Source organism: Aquarana catesbeiana, linkage group LG03, assembly GCF_042186555.1.
Source record: "Aquarana catesbeiana isolate 2022-GZ linkage group LG03, ASM4218655v1, whole genome shotgun sequence".
Taxonomy (NCBI): Eukaryota; Metazoa; Chordata; class Amphibia; order Anura; family Ranidae; genus Aquarana; species Aquarana catesbeiana.
In genome coordinates, this window is record NC_133326.1 from 587424594 (window position 1) to 587440604 (window position 16011).

The 16011-nt window shown below is 42.8% G+C and overlaps 1 protein-coding gene across 4 annotated transcripts in view; it reads left to right on the forward strand.

The window, feature by feature from the left end:
* The window catches only part of SLC23A2 (solute carrier family 23 member 2), a 308554-nt gene that overhangs the window by 130027 nt on the left and 162516 nt on the right, over positions 1–16011 (forward strand). For all 4 annotated transcript variants that reach the window (XR_012242995.1, XM_073622040.1, XM_073622042.1 and 1 more), the window contains one exon: positions 5864–6133. Coding sequence is in view for 3 of the 4 variants with exons in the window: in XM_073622040.1 (XP_073478141.1) it covers positions 6029–6133 (105 nt within the window). In the remaining variant the exon portion in view is untranslated. The remainder of the gene's footprint in view (positions 1–5863; positions 6134–16011) is intronic.

The following is a 16011-nucleotide window of genomic DNA, read 5'->3' on the forward strand; positions in this document are numbered from 1 at the left end:
CATTCGCTGTTCAAAAGCCGCGCCGCCTCCTCGTCTGTGATAGGCAGAAAACTCCATTTCCCAGCAGTCAGTGTACAGCCTATCACGGACATTCTCTCATCGTCGTCCGTGTTATGAGGATGAGAGAATGTCTGTGATAGGCTGACCGCTGACTGCTGAGAAATGGAGTGTTCTGCCTATCACGGACGAGGAGGAGGCGCGGCTTTTGAACAGTAGAATGGCCGAATGGTATTATCACATGCTGATCAGTGCAGAGCGGCACACGGAGGATGGAGATCGCCACACGGAGGCATGCACAGGACACAGGTAGGATGCACACATACACAGGGACACATGCACAGGACACAGGTAGGTGACACATGCACAGGACACATGCACATATACACAGGGACACATGCACAGGGAGGTATACAGCTGCAGATGGGCATTGTTGACCCTCTTTTTCCACTTACAGTAGCTGCTGCATTTCTCACCCTCGGCTTATACTCGGGTCAATACGTTTTTCCCAGTTTTTTGTGGTAAATTAGGGGCCTCGACTTATACTCGGATCGACCTATACTCGAGTATATACGGTAGATAAAAAATAAATTATACAGAATAAAGAAATAGAAAACCTCCTAATACAGAGTCCTTTACTGTCCCGTCACACTTGAGACTTAACAAATCATACAATTTCCATTCCGACTTTTCTATGCAACTTGATGCAACTGTGGATGAGTGCACCATTGTTACGACTTTGGCTGTTACCAATTTGATTATTTTGTTTGTGCTCTACACTAGACACTAGACAAGTCACTAGACATGTGCAGAATGGAAAAATGTGTTTAGTTGCGTTTTTGGTTTCTTTATTTTTTTATGAATTCCAAATTTTCAGAACAATTTGAATCAGTTGAAACTTGATCGACTGATTTAAATTCTGTGTAAAGAATAGCTGGTTGTTAAGGATTGGACCAGGAAGCCAGCTGCCGCATCCTTAACAACTGATGACTCATCAGCTGTCAGCGGGTTTCCCCACTGACAGCTGAATGTAAACAAAAGAATGCCAGCAATGAAAAATAAACAGGCAAAACCCAGCGTGGGGTCCCCCTTATCCGCATGGATTTTAAGGGAACTCCATGCAAAAGAAAAAAAAAAAAACGATATGCCCCCCCCCAATTCATATCACACCCTTATCCAAGCATGCAGGCCAGGAAAAGGGAGGGGGGCAGGGATGAGCGATTAACTGGGTACAACCAGCCTAATCATTCTGTGTTCTCCTGGTAGAGGCGGCTTCTCACTCTCCTTCCCACCCCCCACCCCCCATCATAGCTATTGACTGTTTTGATAGGGGAATCTAGTGAAGATCTAACCATCTAGGGTCGACTTTACATACAGTAAGTTGATCTTTCTGTATTCCACACTTGTCTGTAAAGTTGGAGGGAAACCTATAAGCAGTGAGAGAGTGAGTTTTTTATAGCAGTTATAAACTCCGCTTGGTAATTTTTACCTACAGGTAAGCATATAAGGCTTACCTGTAGGTAACATGAAGATCTCCTTAACGTGCACCGGTTAGAAGATATTCGCCCTGCATGCAGCCAGTGATATCACATGAGCGCTGAAGGTCCGGCATACCTTGCAGGAACTTCAGAGCTTCGTGCCGGAATCGAGGGCTCCTGCACATGCGTGGGAGTTATGTCATTTTGGCTCCGGCCAATCGCAACGCCGGAGCTTGCGAACCTGGAAGAAAGATTGGAGGAACATGTCAGCCCTCTCAGCTGTGACTTTACGGCGCTGAAGGGCTTTGTTCCAAGGTAAGAATTTGATAATATGCTAGTATGCAATGCATATTAGCACATTATGCCATTGCCTTGCAGGTTTTTTTTTTTTTTTTTAGGTTTTTTTTTTTTTTTGGAACATCCGTAGTTTATAACCGCTTTAAGACCTTGCTTGGTAAAAGACAGCTGCTCTTATAAGCCACTTCTGGGGAAATAAACATGCAAACAAAATAGTTCATAAATGTAAGCATGTGCCTAATGCTGCAGAATTTCTGGCTTAGAACAGTGTACACCATACAGATCCTTTAGTATACACGTGCTGCTTATTCCTAACTGTGTCCCAGTCTAGACTCCTTCTCCCTTCATTCCAAGTACCCTCTAAAGGATGGCGGGGTAAGGTGAACGGGACTTCAGCATGTTTTCTAAGAGGTCAAGACATCTCGGACTTGGCAGTTCAAATTCGGCAATTTTTCTATAGTAGATTGTTGTAACATGACTTGACCTTCTGAGATGGAAAAGAGGGACACCCCTTAGAACAGAATATTGGGGCAATAGATAAATTAATTCCACTCCTCATCGATAGCATGGACCAGCCTTTCTCAACCTTGTTAATTTGGAGGATTCTTAAATTCACTTTCATGGAACACCTTGTCTCAGGAAATCTCTGTTAATAATTAATAATAGATCTGCAGCTCATAGTTACATAGTAGGTAAGGTTGATAAAAGACGCAAGTCCATTAAGTCCAACCTATAAGTGTGATTTATATGTCAGTATTACATTGTATATCCCTGTATGTTGCGGACATTCAGGTGATTATCTAATAGTTTTTTTGAAACTATCATTGCTCCCCGCTGAGACCACCGCCCGTGGAAGGGAATTCCACAGCCTTGCCACTCTTACAGTAAAGAACCCTCTACGTAGTTTAAGGTTAAACCTCTTTTCTTCTAATTTTAATGAGTGACCACTTGTGTTGTTAAACTCCCTTGCACAAAAAAGTTTTATCCCTATTGTGGGGTCACCAGTATGGTATTTGTAAATTGAAATCACATCCCCTCTCAAGCGTCTCTTCTCCAGAGAGAATAAGTTCAGTGCTCACGACCTTTCCTCATAAATAACATCCTCCAGACCCTTTATTAGCTTTGTTGCCCTTCTTTGTACTCGCTCCATTTCCACTACATCCTTCCTAAGGACTGGTGCCCAGAACTGGACAGCATACACTAGGTGCGGCTGGACCAGAGTCTTGTAGAGCGGGATAATTATTGTTTTATCTCTGTTGAGTTGATCCCCTTTTTAATGAATGCCAATATTCTGTTTGCTTTGATAGCAGCAGCTTGGCATTGCATGCCATTGCTGAGCCTATCATCTACTAGGACCCCCAGGTCCTTTTCTATCCTAGATTCCCCCAGAGGTGGCCCCCCCCCCCCCCCCGTGTATAGATTGCATTCATATTTTTGCCACCCAAATGCATTATTTTAAATTTTTCTACATTGAACCTCATATGCCATGTAGTTGCCCACCCTATTCGTTTTTTAAGAACTTTTTGCAAGGTTTCCACATTCTGCGGAGAAGTTATTGCCCTGCTTAGCTTAGTATTGTCCGCAAATACAGAGATTGAACGGTTTACCCCATCCTCCAGGTCATTTATGAACAAAAATAAATAGGATTGGTCCCAGCACAGAACCCTCGGGGACCCCACTACCCACCCCTGACCATTCCGAGTACTCCCCATTTATTACCACCTTCTGAACTCACCCTTGTAGCCAGTTTTCAATCCATGTACTCACCCTATGGTCCATGCCAACAGACCTTACTTTGTACAGTAAACGTTTATGGGGAACTGTGTCAAATGCTTTTTCAAAATCCAGATGCACCCCATCTACGAGCCTTCCTTTATCTAGATGGCAACTATCCTCCTCATAGAAGGTTAATAGATTGGTTTGGCAAGAACGATTCTTCATGAATCCATGCTGATTACTGCTAATAGTCCCTTATCATCCCCTCCAAGAGCTTGCATACTATTCATGTTAGGCTAACTGGTCTGTAATTCCCAGAGTTGTATTTTGGGCCCTTTTTAAATATTGGTGCTACATTGGCTTTTCTCCAGTCAGCTGCTACCATTCCAGTCAGTAGACTGTCCGCAAAAATTAGGAACAATGGTACGCTAGTGTGTACAGTAAGTGGACAAATAAGGAATGTGATGAAATTAGTGTATTTTACACCCGGGGGGGGTTCTATATAACAAAATAATTTTCAGTCATAATTTAAAATTAATGTAATATTAACAGCTGGAACATAAACACAGACAAAAGAAAATTGTAGTGGGACACAACATACAGGAATATGGGAAAGCATTATAGACACTAATACACATGCACCCACACAGGTTGAACTGGATGAACGATTGTCTTTTTTCAGCCTTACCTACTATGTAACTATGTAGTGTTCACTCACATTGATGGTCAGTGGTGAAGTGCCCACTTACAGCGGTGGCCAGTAAAATGTTCCCTTACATTGTGGACAGTGAAGAAGGACCACCTTTTGTTTTTTAATTGCTGGCCACCCTACACAGTCTAGAGTAGTCACTTGGGGCAAAGGGGGGAAGAAGTGCCCGTTAAATTCGTGGTCTGTTGGAAGAATAGCACTTACATTGGCGGTCAGTGGGAATAAGGCTCTACACAGATAGCTAAAAAGATCATTGGTTTCAGTGATTACCTATCAGAGAGGCAGAAATCAGTCAGTGCTCAAGGCACCCTCAGCATCATTTGGAGAGTCTGTGTTATCCAGGGGCACAGTGGTGGTATGTCTTTGGACTCATCATAACAGATTGGCTGTTAAAAACTACGGCTTTCTTTGTACTAAGTATACTCTGCCAGCTCAATACAGGACCCTGGAATCTAATGACCACTAGTCTTTGATTGTCATTTACTATGTCCCTTTGAGACATCCTTTCTAGATGTATGGTAATACTATATTGCCCTCTAGAGTATCTGCTATGCCACACGTATCTGCCACACGTATGAGAATTTGCTGTTCTATAATCCCTCTGCTTGTTGTCAGGCAATTAGGTCCTGAGGAAGCGAAAGTGAAACGTCGAACAGCCTTTTCAAGCATCAGCAGGGACTATATACACAAATCTATGTGCTATCTCTCTTATCGAGAGCTAAACAATATTTGTTTTTAATGAGATGCTGCCCTTTTTTTTTTTTTTTTTTATATATATGTTAAATAAAGTAATTATTTTTCTAATAATATTTTGTATTCCTTTCTGGTACCTATAAAGTCCACTCCAAAGTCCTAATCTTTCATTTCCAGGGGCACAGTTGTATATCTTTGCTAAATAAACCAGCCTAGCCAATTGGTTCAGCTGGCCATGTCATTTTCTAGATTATAAACTCGCTTGTAGATGTCATTGTCACTGCGATGTTAGCAGTTTTTGTTTTTATGTGTGTGCGGTGAAGAAGCCTTTTCTTGTAGAGAATCAGGAACAGTTAGAACCCTGTCAGGTTTTTATCGCTGTCTGTATTTCCTCTGGGTAGATTCACTTTATTTGTCCTGGTGAACATTGTCACTGGGACAGAAAGGGATGGGATTTCCAAATGTTTACAGCTGCTGCCAGAACAGAACTAGAACAGAATTAGAACTCTATCCAACATGACTTGGGTGGCAGGAAAAAATGATAGGGTTCTAACTATTACCTACTTTATCTAAAATTAAAAAAACAAAAATGTTTTGGCTATAGATACACTTTAGTATCTTTATAATTACGGTATGTATGAACATTGGGCCAGCAATATTTTATATTTAATCATTGTAGGTTCTGCTATGCTTTGCTATATAGTGGTTCAATGTGTTTCTCACAGTGCTAGCCTATTTTTCCGCCAACTCCTAGAAAATGGTGCACTCCCTGCACGGCTGATAATTTTATCTTAAAAGTTGTTGAGAGAGATAAAGAATGACAGAGCGATTGCAATGAGCCACATAATGATCTCACAATAGCTAATCTAAGAACAAAAACACTGAAATACAATATCAGCAAATGGGCTTATTAAAAATATACTACACTTTTTTCATCGAACGTATCTTACCTTCATTTTTATTATCCTTCCAGGTACCCTTGAAGGCTGTCCGTACAAAACTTGTCACTCTGGATGTTCAGGGTGGCAGACCCATCGCTTTGACCCCTGAAGCCTCATCTCCCTAACCCAGGAGCAGTGTTCATCCCTTCAGCCGGGCTCAGCCGAGGCTATAGATAGAAGTGGACAGTGTTCCAGCAATGGGCATTGGTCGGAACCCCTCATCTAAGGCAATGGAATCCACAAACTCAACCGACGGGAAGTATGAGGAGGAGACGAAGCATACAACCTTTTTCACCATGCCAGTAAGCCAAAAAATGCTATGTCTGATTTATATAACTATTGCTCATCTGGGCTAAAAAAAAAATTAAGTGATACTTTAGTCCTATATTGGTAATGCTAACCTTACACATTCTACTACTAAGTTGTTTAGTCTAATAAAAAAAGTCTGTCGTGTGTGATTATTACATTTCAACAAAATTTCCTGTATGTTTTATATGTTAGTGCATGCTGCACCTGCTCAGGTCTGCAACATACGTGCAGCACTGGCAAATTCAGTATGGACCAACTGCACACATACAACCAGACCAGCATCCTCGGTATTTAGAGATATTGTACTGTGTGTAGTCATTCAACTTGACCTGTAAAAAGTGTTTCAGAATACAGTATAACCATTATGCTAGCCAAACACAGTACAGTTTTGTTTTAAAGGAGTTGTAAAGGCAGAAGGTTTTTTTTTTTATCTTAATGCATTCTATGAGGTACCCCCATAGCAAGCTGCTTGCTGTGGGGGCAATCAGCAGGAAGGCGGGAGCCAGGATCACAGAAGAGGGACCCGATAAGAGGAGGATCAAGGCTGCTCTGTGCAAATCCACTACACAGAGGAGGTATGCATATCATGTTTGTTATTTTTATGGGAAAAGAACAAGACTTTACAATCACTTTAAATTTGTTGTCCTGAAGCAAAATCTTAGGGAGCTTGGCCAGTTTTACAGTCTTTACATATCTTTATGAGAATGTTGAATTGGGCTATAACTATTTTTCTAAATATAACCAGTGAATGGTGTTGTGGCAGGTGTATTTTATAGGGTTACACACCCTTTCTTATTATGGGACTGTTTAAGAACCGCACAGGAAAAAACTAATTTATCTAGCCAATATCACTTTTTATAGGCCTCTAAGCACTGCACAAAGAGTTGCTATACTGTAAGTTGTAGATGCTGTGTGACTTATCTCCAGGAATTAATCTTGGCTGATAAGGACATTTATTACTGAACTATTGCTAAAGGTTAGTGGTTTTGCTTTTGAAGTTGATAGAGTGGTTGATTAATCTAACTATAAATAGGTTAGAGGTAGGTTGAGGTGTAGGTGTGATTTGACGCCCCAGGCATCTGAGTTCCTCATGCAATCAGTCTGCTTCCAAGGGTGGACGTCTGTCCCTAACCTCGGCTCCTTTCAGCCTGTCATTCAGTTGTACAGACTTAGCAGCTGCCAGTGATAGAAACACCTAGGATCCCAGCTGCAGGCTTTAACAGTATACTTGCCACAGGAATCTGCAGGGAGGACTCTCTTGCCCATGTGAATGAGACCTTGTATAGCAGTAAATATAAGAAGTCCATTCTAGGAAGCAGCAGAAATATTTAGCTCCCATAAACACAGGTCTTGTAATAGGGCCCTATCTGACATTTGTGCCCAAATCCAAATGCACGGACGTGCATGGAGGAGTTTCCTTCTCTTTGTGCATTGTCATACCTAAATGAATGCAAACAGGAGCATCTTTGACAATGAAGTCTAATCCCAAAGTGCTTCTGGGTGCACTCTAGAGAGCTCTGTCAGATGACTGAGTAGGAGAATAGGAGTGCACTCGCACTATTCAGTTCAACAGTGCCAGAGTCTGACTTTCCCCCCTTCCCAAAGTTTGAACTCAACCTGGGCTATAGGCCAGTGTTCCCAGGAACACTTATATCATCACCCCTGCCAATCAGACCACAATAATCCTGTGCTCAGTCAGTAACAGAGAGTTCAGTTCTTTGGCATGGTTTGACTGACACTAAGACTAACTGCATCAAACTTCAAGTGAACCGTGCCAGGGGCCACCTCTTCAAGTGCGTCCCGCACATTCTACTACACCAACAAACCAACCTGAGTGGGGGAGCGTGCCCGGGCTCAGTTAAAACTGCCAGCATAAGTGCACCCTTTAACCTGTTTCTGCCGGTGTAAAAAATGTGCAACGCCAAAAAGGTGAGCTTTAAAGCATAAATCCACTTTTCTGAAAAAAAAAAATAATTACAAATTTTTTTGCAGGTAAAAATTGCGCATTTTATTTTTTTTTTAGGAGCACCCATTATCAGCAGATTATGGGTGCAATCTCAGGCTCTTGCAGTCTGTCAGTATTTGTCTGCTTGTACCTCATACAGACAGACAGTTACACAATGACAGGAAGAGTCAGTGAACTACCTAGAGCGCACAACAGCATCCTGATAGTTCACTGTCAGTACTTGTAGTTTATTCATTTACACGACTCTGTGAATGAATGACATTACCGTGTGGGCGGAGAAGATCCCCGAACCTGCTGTCACAATGAGGGGGTAGATCGGCGAGAGGTTGCAGGAGTAGGAACATGTTAACCTATCCTTTAACGCTCACACACCACACATACGTGTTACTGGATGGCTGATGTTTGTGTTGAGAGCATGCTCCCAGCACAGGGATCGAGCTGCCAGCTCTCGGTTCGGACTAGCAATTGTTAGCCGATGGGACCGACTCACGACCGTGTGACCAATGTGACAGCCAGTCACAGTGAACACGATTGCTGGCCAGGAAGAAGTTAAAGGGCTACATAACCTAATGCAAATAAATTTGTGATATGTAAAACACCTACTAACCATCTACCTTATGTATGTACTGTATATAACAAGAACATTATTGAGACATTTCACATGTGTGTAACTTTGCTTTGAATCCTGTTGTATTTAATGCTGAGTGAGAGTGTCCACTATGACAGTTGTTTGGCTTCCACTATTAATTGTCTAGGGTGGAGGTCAACTATGTTTGAAAATTTCCCAACTATATCATTATTAAAAGTACAGTATATCCTGTTCTCATCCAGAATGTCAAGAACACATTAATGTGTCTACAGTATATGTTTAGTGGTCCTCAAGAAACCAGAGCATGTGCTTCTGTTGACAATAAAAAAAAATCTTGAAAAATGTGAGCGCCAGCTGTAATTTTGTAGGATTAGAGTGCATTTGGCAGTACTGTACCCTATCAGCACACGTCATTGTATCAGATGTGTGATCCCACAAGTACTGTTTATATTGTAATTTGAGTTAAACAATTAATACTGTTGGTAAGATATGTCAGTGTGTTACACAATCGGTACTATTGGGACATATAATAATATGGAATACAATCTGTCCTGTTGTGAACATAAAAGCACAGGTGTGTTTTGTGACATGATCAGTTTCAGTGGAGATATTTAAGGCTATGTTGTATAACAGATCAGTAATCAAGGGGGGCAATTAACAGGGTTGCTAGAGGCTATTGCATCCTAGAAATTCAACATGCTGGTTCTACTCAAATCGATCGATGAAGCCACTTGGGTACAATCAGCCTGCTGCCCATACATGGTTCGAATCTCACCTAACACCACAGGTCTATCTGCAATCTAATGTGGCACCCGCCAGTACTGACAGCAATTGGTTCATAGGGAACATGGCAACTTTAAGGAGCCAGTCGCTCTCTTTCTCAAAATTTGAAAGCAGAGCTCCAGTCATTGTTTGGTTTATTAAAAGTCAGCAGCTACAAACAATGTAGCTGCTGACTTTTAATAAGCACACACTCACCTGTCCCACGATCCAGCAATGTGTTCACCCGAGTCCTGCAGTCTTCTGGGACTTGTGACATGTCGCAAAAGATTGCAGGGAGGGAGGGGCAGAGGAAAACTTTCGGTTGGCGATCCAAGCGGAAGTGGATACCTGTCAAAAAACCCCTACCCCCCCCCCCCCTGCAAAAAAAAGTGCAGTTTGGGTGGAGCTCTGCTTTAAAGTGTGAATAGTTGAATGCTGCTATTGGTTGTTGTGGCCATTTATCCCTTTCCCCATTATTTCTTTATGTAATACGCACATTCTTTCCTTTTGTGTTAGCCACAGCTTAATCAAGGTCATATTAAATCCTTATAATTGCAACTTATTACTTTTAAAACCAGCATAAAGTGTTTGTAAAGATTCCAATTTTTTTTTTTTTTGAATAAACATGTCATGCTTACCTGCTCTGTGCAATGTTTATTTCACCGCGCAACCCTGATCCTCCTTATCTCAGGCCCCCTGTTGACGCTTCCGAAGCCACTCCGCCTCTGTGTGTCTATGACTCACAGAGTGTGGCTCAGCCCCACCTCCCGCTCCCTCCACATTGGCTGTGATTGACAGCAGTGGGTGCCAATGGCTATTGCTACTCTGTCTCAGCCAATGAGGAGGGGGGTAGAGACCTGGACCTGGGATAGCTTCTGCACTCGTGTACATAGCTGGATCGGGCTCGGACTTAGGTGAGTATGAGGAGCTACACACTGAAGGTTTTTTACCTTCATACATAGAATGCATGAAGGCAATAAACCTTCAGCCTTTAGAACCACTTTAAATACCACGGCCTTGGTTGAGTATTGGTTAAAGAGCCAATGTCGCCGACTTAAAAAAAAAAAAAATTTTAATTAAATTTATATCCTGCAGGTGTGGCGCACTTTCTGAAAGCACACCAAACCTCCAGGTAATAACAGAAGTCTATGGCTCAGTGCAGGTAACCCACAGGTGCACTGCGCTGCACCTGCGAATCGGTTTGAAAGCAGCCCAGTAACTACTGCAGACAGATGTCCATATATACACTGTGATTTTAGTAATATACTTACCTTTAATAACAGTCTTCCATTCAGGTATTGCTGCATGTTGCTGTCCCAGGCAGAGTGCATTTGGTATCACTACGCCTGTGACAGCAGCCTGCGCTATACAGGAAGCATTGGCTTATGCGGCTCTGCTCCACAGCCGCTTGCTTTCTCTACCTCTGGCTCCATTCAGAACTCTGATGCTTTGGGATGACGGGTCGGCAACCTGTTATCTGGGCTTGCCAACCCGCCATCCTAAAGCAGGATGTCGCGGGCCACATGTGGCCCCCTGGTCACTGGTTGGGCACCCCTGTCATATAGTGTGGACAGAGCAAAGTTTTTTTTATTTCTAGCAAGGCTTTTACAGAAGAAATACAGTATCCGTCATGGCCCTGTCTAGAATCCACTCCATTCAGACGTGTTCTCTCAGCAGACCGATGGGAAGCAGCTTATCCATTGCTACTTAGCATGCATTTGTAATTGGCTTATCATTTCATGGAGGTCTAGTCCCTGGCCAGTACCTCAAGCCTTACTAATGATGGCAAACATTCACATGAATGGAAGTAGCTTGTTTTAAATTGGTGAGAGACCTTGGTGTCAGTCCAGTATCAGTGATTATAAGTTGTACTGTGGCGTACAGAACTCTTCTCTCCATCTAAAATGCTTTGATTCATGCAGGGAACCTTTCCTGGCCGTGTATGAGCTCACACTGTACTGGAGACATGGCCTTTCCTTAATCTGATAGAAGGTTATCTAAGCTTGCTTGTTACACACAGACACTGATATCTGAAAAACTATTTTAATAGAACTCTTAATTATCTGCAGCATGCCCTAGATCTGCCGCTTTTATCCAACTGTCTGGTTTCCATGGTAACATCCTCGTTGCCGCTTATTAAAGTAGATTCTTTATGGTTTGGGGAGAACATTCCTCACTCCTCCACTCCCAGCTCAGCCCTTGTCCCACCTACTTATATCCCAAATTGTGACATTATACAGCTGTTGTCGTCGTGCAGAAACTGCTGTTTTAAGGCGTAAGAAAATATAAAAAATCAGTTTCTACAAACTTTATACTTCCCAGATCACTTTTTTTGTGTTTTAAATGTACCTGCATTTAGAAGCGTTTAGCATATCTAATCTACTTCTGCAAGCAAAGATTTCTGTTTTCTCTGAGTGCAAGTAACCTGAATGCACCTAAGAGCTCTTTCACACAGGTGGACTCCACCAGCCGGGGGATCTGTTCGCTGATCCCCGCTGAACAGGCAGATGATAGCTCCGTGTCTGCTTCGCTAATGCAGAGCGGATACAGACACAGCCTGCTTAACTCTGTGGGCGATCGGATGTAAATGCACTGCCTGTCCGTTTTACATCCGACTGCTATCTGATGCGCCAGATGGAGGGGAATAGATTCAAACATCTGTCTTTTTTATCGGATTGGACTGGATGTCGGGGGGGGGGGGGGTGTAAACGGACACCTGCCTTATTACATCCACTGCTCCATAGAGGGCAGTGGATGGTCCTATCGGGTCTGCCTAAAACCCCTAACAGGCGGACCCAATTGGTCTACCTGTGTGAAAAAGCCTTAAAGCGGGGGTCCACCTATCTATCATTTTTTTTTTTTTTGAGTTCATTCACAAACTTTTCTTCTCAGCATTACATACTCACATATTGTGTGTAATATGTCCGCCTGTGTCAGATTTCGTCAGAAAGAATAACTTATATTATTCACTGCAGGCGGTTTCCATCTTCATTGTGGGCATTTGAAGCCCACAAGCATTTATTTCCTGGATGCGGTGAATGCTGTGCTCCCAGCATTCACCGCTCGTTCCCGCACATGCTCAGTGGCATCCTGGGAAGCCTGAGACTAGCTCCCAGGAGACTGTGCGGAGTCTGGGAGAGGCTAGAAACACGCCTACTCCCACGGGAGGAGAACCAGGAAGTGCAAAGAAGAATAGAAAAATAAAAGGTAATTACGGCGATTTAAATTTTTTTAAACGGCATGTCAGCATCTAGGCAAAGGAAGAGAATAATTACAGATCTTGTTCAAAATTTGGGTGGAACCCCGCTTTAAATGCAGGTAAACACACAGTGCAAATTATATTGTCACTGCCAGTGTAAATGAGGCCTAAAATGTGTTAATGAAAGAAAACAAAGTTGCCAGGGCGCAGAATTAATAAAATATAAACACAAATATTCTTGAAAACCATTCTCACATCAAAGTATGCTGTGCACTGTTTAAAGTACAGAAGGGGGATCGTGTAGGTATTACCAGGAGAGCCAAAACCACTGGATCAGTAACTCTCCATGTGAGCACTGGACCTGACAAAGTGGTGTCCATGACCATCCTACGTGGAGCTCATTGACAGCAATCCAGCATTGGAGAAGTGGGCGGGCAGCTATACGTTTTTAGGGACTCCACCCTCTTTGTCAGGCATGCCTAATTGGAAAGGGAGCTAGCCTATATTCACAGCATGCATGAGGGAACAGCGGGATGAGACAGATGCCACATCAGGACTTATTGGTGCGGGAGGGAGGGGGGGGACCTACAAGGGCCAACACACCTAACAACCGGTGCAAATAACAGAATATTAACAATTGCTAAAATGATAAAAACGGATATGGATAAATAAAATCTGTAACCTATGTGATCTCTATTATTATTATTTCGGCTCATAACAATTACCATAGATATATTATTAAATATGCTAAAAATAAGATGATTTTGCAATATAAATTCATAAAAATAAATACATGTGTTTATAGTACAAGCTGATAAATATTACTATAAAACACCTGGGAGCACATGAATATGTATGATATGATAGGAATGATATCTAATATAAAGACAAGATCATGTAGTAAAACTATATCATTGAAACAACATCCATAAAATGAAAATAAATAGGTGAACATAAATAAGTACTGGCACTAAATTATAATTTAATGGAGATCTTAAGTTCTTCAATCAGGCCTGTCGGGGCTAGAGTGTTACGGGTGAAAATCCAGAAGGTTTCACGTCTGCGCAGTCTTTGAAATTTCTCAGCAAATGGTGAACCATTGGGGGATAGGTTCAATCATACAAACCCTGAGACCCTTAGTAGATTTATTGTGGTTACAGTGTTTGTTAACCCCCAAAAACAGATCCTGTTCCCATGTTATACAGCACAGTGCTTGTGCTGTGTCATTTGGCCCCCTGTAACGCCTAAAAAACCTGGCCGAATCCTGCCTGGCTGTGCCCTCCCCCCCCTTTATGCTGACCATGATATATCAGGGCTGCTGAGCCCTGACTTCGTGATCAGAGTACGTGCCTCCGTCATCTGCAGCCCTGCTCGCCTGTGTCTGTCTCCCCTCCTCTGCTTGTACCAGTGCGCGCCCCCAACCCCCCCCCCCCCCGCTCTTGCTGCTCTCATATCTGCTACTAAATCCTGTAATCCCCTCTATACCATAATAATATAATAAGTAGTGTCCCTGTACCTGTGTTATGTAAAGAATCTGCCGAATTGTACCTATATGAGCCTATAATTGTACCTATATATGCTCAGCTGACTGTCAGCTCTCTCTCTCTCCCCTCTTCCCCTTCTCCCCAGCTGACGTCAGCAGGAGGGCTCAGCCCTGCCCACTAGAGCTGTGAGCCAGAGAGAGAAGAGAGCTGACAGTCAGGAGCTGTGCTCATATAGGTATAATCCAGCAGATTTTTTACATAACACAGGGACACTTATGGTACAGAGAGGATGGTAGGATTTAGTAGAAGTGGGTTAACAAGCACTTTAAGGGTGAAGTGTCTCGGACCCCCATCCTCGATAAGCCTTCTATGTTCACCAAATCTTGCTCTTACCGTACGAATAGTACGGCCCACATAAAGGAGACCACAAGGGCGGGAAAGACCATAAACTATTAAGCTGATCATTAGTGGACCTAATCCCTATGTGCAGTGCCAATTCTCCTTACTGCCAAGGCTTCCCGCCCATGTTGGCTCCCTCTCCCCACAGTGCTGCTGGCTTCCATCCTCTCCTCTCACCCCCCTCAAACCCCCCCCCGGCTGCTGAGGGAAATGTCTCTGGATGGAGAGCAGGAGAAGGGGCTAGTAAATATGTAATTTATTGGCCCCCTCTTTTTCTAAACAAACACAGTGAACACACTAGCCCACTGTCCATTTATAACGGAAGCATAGTAAACTGTGTTTACTATGCTTCCGTTTGTGAATGAACAGGAAGCCACTTAGCGCAGAGCATTTCATTCACTGCCCCGCGCAGTTGAAGCTGCAGTGAAAGGCATGTGTGTTTGAGCTTTGGGGTGCACACCCTAATGCAATGGGCTGCGCGCACCTATGTTAGTGGGAAAACATACACCATTAGATAGTTTTTCACAATCATTATAAAACATTTTTTGGGGTAGTTAAAATTGCACATTTTACACTTTCTTTTTTCATTCATGTATGCCCTCTAAATTCACAGAGAACAATTATGTTTTTTTTTGGTGTTTGGAGCTCTTTTATAAACAAATCTCTGCCTCAAGGGGGTGACAGAATTAAATTTTGGGTCATGGAGCGATATGCCTCAATGTTGCTAGACAATTTTTACCATTGGTTTGAACCTACAGTGAAAATGACAAATAAACTTGACATCAGTGTGAGATAGTGAATCCTTGTTCTTAGTTCGGGAAAAGACTGTAAGACACTCTTGATGGGCCTTCTTCTTAAGCTCGAAATTATATCCTTTGTCAAGAAACCTGCCTTTGAGCACTGCTCCTTGTGAGATGTGGTCTGCTTCAAGGGTACAGCTCTTTCTTAACCTGCAGAATTGGCCCTTGGGGATGTTACTGATGCAACTTGGGTGGTGGCAGCTATTACAATTCAAGTGGGTGTTTCCTGAAGATTGTGTTCTGGAAACTGTCCAATCTTGCTGCAACTGAGCTCATAGTCCAGGAAGATCAGGTAGATGGAGCTCCACATGTGTGTAAAAGAAAGGTCTATGTTGTTGTTATTATCATGATGGAAAAAGGATTTGATGGCAGAGGGAGGGCCACTCCATATGAGAATGATATCCTCAGTATACCTCATCAAGAAAATTAAATGGCCACAAAAAGATTATTCCTCTAAATATAGGACTGCTCCCACCAACCCATAGTTAGGTTGGTGTAACCTGGGTGCAAAAGAAGTGGCCATAGCACTGTGCTTGGAGGTAATAATCACCCTGAAAAGTGGAATTGTTGCGCTCCAGACAGAATCTAATACTGAGGGCTGAAGAAAGAAGGGATAACCCAATAGTGAAGCTCTCCATGGAGGCTATGATGGGCCTACCTGGGGGTTGATGG